General features: G+C 39.0%; 1 protein-coding gene across 1 annotated transcript in view; it reads left to right on the top strand.

The window, feature by feature from the left end:
- The window catches only part of ROS1 (ROS proto-oncogene 1 , receptor tyrosine kinase), a gene marked incomplete at its 3' end in the record, with an annotated part of 58,247 nt that overhangs the window by 11,963 nt on the left and 41,972 nt on the right, over positions 1 to 4,312 (top strand). Inside the window, exons 10-13 of the mRNA XM_010291423.1 lie at positions 1,174 to 1,296; positions 2,313 to 2,497; positions 3,653 to 3,750; positions 4,290 to 4,312. The exon at positions 4,290 to 4,312 is cut by the window's right edge and continues 501 nt beyond it. Of these exons, the coding sequence (XP_010289725.1) occupies positions 1,174 to 1,296; positions 2,313 to 2,497; positions 3,653 to 3,750; positions 4,290 to 4,312 (429 nt within the window). The remainder of the gene's footprint in view (positions 1 to 1,173; positions 1,297 to 2,312; positions 2,498 to 3,652; positions 3,751 to 4,289) is intronic.

Here is a 4,312-nt window from a genome sequence, read left to right as displayed (position 1 = left end):
GGAAAGAATCTGATCTCTGGGCTAGATTGCAAGAAATGTCACTGGAAAAGAGATAAGGAAGTGATATTGGCCCCTTGTACTCTGCTCTGGAGACATCATTACCGAAATGACTCACGGTGTGAGTCATCATGTGAGAAACACATGCAGCTCAATCTATGATGTGGATTATCCAGGAATAAATTAAGACAGCATTTGATCACAGTCTCGTGATACCCATAGGAGGAAATAATATCTGATAGCAGACAGCTGTTTAAACTAGAGGAGGGGAAAAAAAAGGAAGGTTTGTTTGGAAACTGAAATTAGCCAAATTCAGACTCAAAATAATGCACCACTTTTTAAAATGAAGGTAAGTACCTTTTGAATTAGTTTAGCAGGGGATGTGCTAGATTTTCAGGGACCTGAGATTCAGAAGCAAGACTAGCTATCTTTCCCAGAGCTATGCATAGCCCAGACAGAATGTATGGATTTGCTGCAGAGGTTTTGATGTAAGTTACTTGGGCCTGTATAAGTACGAAGTCAGGTTATGTGACCCAAGCTCTCCTTCTAGACTTTAAAATCTGTGACTTTATTAAAAAAAAAAACAATTAACTTTGAAACAGATCATATTATCCCATTATCACCTTTATCTGTGAAAACTACTTGTACCTTGAAAAAATCACTGGTCAGCATGATGAAATACCTGAAATAAACATATTTGCCTTGCTCTTCCCCAGCTCTGTGGGGTAATATTCTAATTTAACAGGGCTTTTCAAAGAGGCTCAGGGGCATTAAATATCCTACTTCTGCTGGATGTCGGAGTCACATGGATGACTTAGTGCCTTTGTTTACTCAGGAGTCTGTAGGGCCTCGTTTGCTCCAGCTTACTTTCCCTCACTAGGGACTCACTACTGTTACAGGAAATGATGGTGTGATATTAATGTGGTGAATGAATTGGGTGAGGAGCCTTGGGTGAGGAGCCAGAAGGCAATGTAGTGGTGAATAACTCCGTCCACTTTCAACACTCAAAGAATTTAAGTTTTAGTCTGTCGTTGCTAGTGTAAGAATATATTTATACATGTACATATGTGTGTGTGCATGTGTATATGCATGTCTATTAATGATGTACCTGAGTTACCAACATTCTTCTCTGTGCTGCAGTCATCTATCTTAATTATGAATTTCTCTGTTTATTAGTTAAGGAAAAATCAGCATGGCTCTTCTTATCCAGAAACCAGTCTTTAAGGAAGAGATACACAGAACACTTCCTCGAAGCTGCCCAGTGCCTGCAAAATGGTATTATACACCATAACATCACAGGTAAAATCAGATCAGGTGCTCTTCTTTTCTATTAAGTATGACTTGGACCTCTGTGTTCACCAAGGACAGAATGCATCGCAGCCTGAGACAGTATCTAGCCTCCTTTTATAGTCAATGGAGAGAAAGAGGAACTTTCAGGACATGGTTTGACCTATTTGAAATGAAAGGCATTGGGAAGAGATGAATTGTTCTCCCCATTGCAACTTTCACTGAATCTAGGCAGCTATTTCAGACCTGGACTTTTTACAGAGTAGGTATCTCAATTAAGGTAAGACGAAGCCAAAGCAGATGTTTCCCTATGATTAATGACTGTATTTTCTCAACATGAATATGGGGAGTTGAAGTGGTTCAAACTTAAGAACTGAATAATACAAAGTGTCAGAATATACTGGCTGAAGAGTATGATAGTGTGTTAACTAGTCTGGGGAAGAGAACTCTATAAGGAGGCACTTAGTAACCTAAGTCAACAGACAGCCATGTTATCTCAAATTACTTGTGACTCTAATGTTTCTTATTTAAACTGGTGTTGTATTTGGTCCTTGGAGACAGTGTGGAAGTCTGAGTTTACCTACTGAAGTTCACAGAGCCACAAAGACTCCAGAAAGTGAATGTTGCCCCTGACTAAGTACCCTTTGATAGTACAGGGGTGGCACACATAATGTCAACTTGAATTCTAGACTGAACGGTGCTTTGTGAGGAGATGCCAATTGCATCTGTTTGCCCTGGAGAGGGACAATCAGTGTCAGCTGGTTTGCATGTTACATATACTCTTTTTGTCCGATTACCTTTCTGAAGGACAATTGTCTATAATAACGTCACTTACACAGCAAATAGGAAAGTTTTCTTCTTACCTGAAAGAAGCCTAGAAGTGGAGGAGAAAAACCAGTTAACTTTTTTCCAGTGATGTTGGGTTGCAAATTGAAAAATATTTCTTTTTAAGGCAAGTAGAAAAAGTAACTGAAAAAATGAAACTTATTTCTTATACCATCTGTATGCACATATCTTTTTATTTTTAGGAATTTCTGTGAATGTTTATCACCAAGTTGTCTATTTTTCTGAGGGGAATTCCATCTGGGTGAAAGGAGCTGCAAATATGTCTGATGTATCTGACCTAATGCTCTTTTATGCTGGCTGGGGGAATATTATGTCCATCTCAGTAGACTGGCTTTACCAGAGGATATACTTTGTCATGAATGAAAAGGTATTGCTCTAGGGCTTAATTAATTTCTTATTTCATTTGAAACATTACTGTGATTTATTTTACATGAGAAAATCGAATTTATATATAGATATGCATGCACAAAATATAATTATAGAAACAGATTTTTTACTTTAATAATATTAACTATTTCAGAGTTTTAAAAAAGAAGAAAGGCTTAAACATCAGGTCATATTTAAAGCAAACAGGCTATATGGAACTCTGTCTCCTTGCCTTATTTTTCTCCTTAGGACATAAAAAGCTTTGGTTTTAACTGTTTTGTTTCTGAGACCAACTTCACACCCACCTCACACCCAATATAAGTTACTTTGTTTCTGTTATTTGGTTCACCATCTAGCCTGTTCAGTTCCTGTTCTGCCTCCAGAAGGTGGTCAGATAACTAGTTAGTGACTATAATGCCCTTCATAACTGGCAAAAGATGTTCAAGAGGGAAAGTGTTTCATACCAGTGATGACTGCTCAGATTACAACTGTTTCAGCTTGAAGTAAAAATGTAGATGGCAACCCTGCACTTGATTCCCTACTCATAAAACATCAATTACTCTAATGGTCAGACTTTGCATGTACCTCTGTAGTACTCTAATGCACAAAGGACTAGAATGGTTAGTGGGGGATTTTTTTTTCCGCAATCCTCTTGCCATGTCTGATTTTTTGCTTACTGCTCAGGGAACAGGGAACAGAAAGGGCAGTAGAGATAAAAAGATAAATATCAGCTGTAGATGAGCAGACTGATGGCAAGGATTTCTGAATCCATTGCAGGTTGGTTAAAGTCCCAAGGTATTGCTCCCAGGATTAGAAAAGCACTTCCTTCCCTCTTTTCCCTTCCCTGCCAGATTGTTTTCAAAGTACAGTTTGCCTATAGCCCCCAAACTGGGCTTTTCCCTCCAGCTTAGAGGTAGGAAGTTAAGAGGAGGATGGCTGACAGACAGCTCTTTCAGTGTAAGCTGTCATGGATGTATTTGTACTTGTGTACAAGTGTTATACTTGGGTGACTGACAACTCAGGAGCCTGTAAGGACCTAGGATTGTGAGAGAGGTGTTTCATTGTCTGGTTCCCCTGAAGGAATCTCGGGTCAGCTTGTTTGCTCATTAGCAAACACCCTATGAATGCATCACCAGTTTTTCTTCTGATTCCCCAGATACATGTCTGCCATTTAGAAAACTGCACAGCAGCTGAAGACATCACTCCTCTTTATGTGACATCCCCTAGGAAGGTTATAGCTGATCCTTATAATGGGTAAGTGTCCTCCTTTGAGCACTTGGTGTCAAAGGTGCTATAAAGCTCCTCTCTAATTTTCTTCACTTCATTAGTCATCTAGGTTCCTGTTTCAAACTCTGGCCTTACCAAAACAAAAGTGCAACTGGCAAAAAATAACAAACTAAAAAACAACTGGAACAAGAGTGACACCATGCAGTGTTGTCTTCTGCATTTTCTTCCTTAGGGTGTTAGCAGAGGACGTAAATTATTTCCAATGCAGAAATTTGGTTTTCAGACATTCAGTGCTTTTATGACTGTGAAGCTCTATGCATTTTAAATGTCCATGCTTAACACTCAAGGTATTATGGAAGAATAGTCTCCAATAATCTGCCAGCCAAATCCCCAGAAGGTAAAAAGTGATGTGTTTGATTCTCCCAGGATGTGTATTAATAGTGCCAAAAGCGTTTTTCTATTGTCTGCATAAAGATAGGCACATCTCTGAACTGTTAAAATATTTGTGACTCATCTACAGAGTTCTTGCACTGTAGTTATTTGGGTCTGTTTTGCTCCATGGCCAGCTATATTTTCTGTCTCCTGGAGG

Source organism: Phaethon lepturus, unplaced genomic scaffold, assembly GCF_000687285.1.
Source record: "Phaethon lepturus isolate BGI_N335 unplaced genomic scaffold, ASM68728v1 scaffold16747, whole genome shotgun sequence".
Classification (NCBI taxonomy): Eukaryota; Metazoa; Chordata; class Aves; order Phaethontiformes; family Phaethontidae; genus Phaethon; species Phaethon lepturus.
This window is presented reverse-complemented; position numbering and strand designations above follow the sequence as displayed.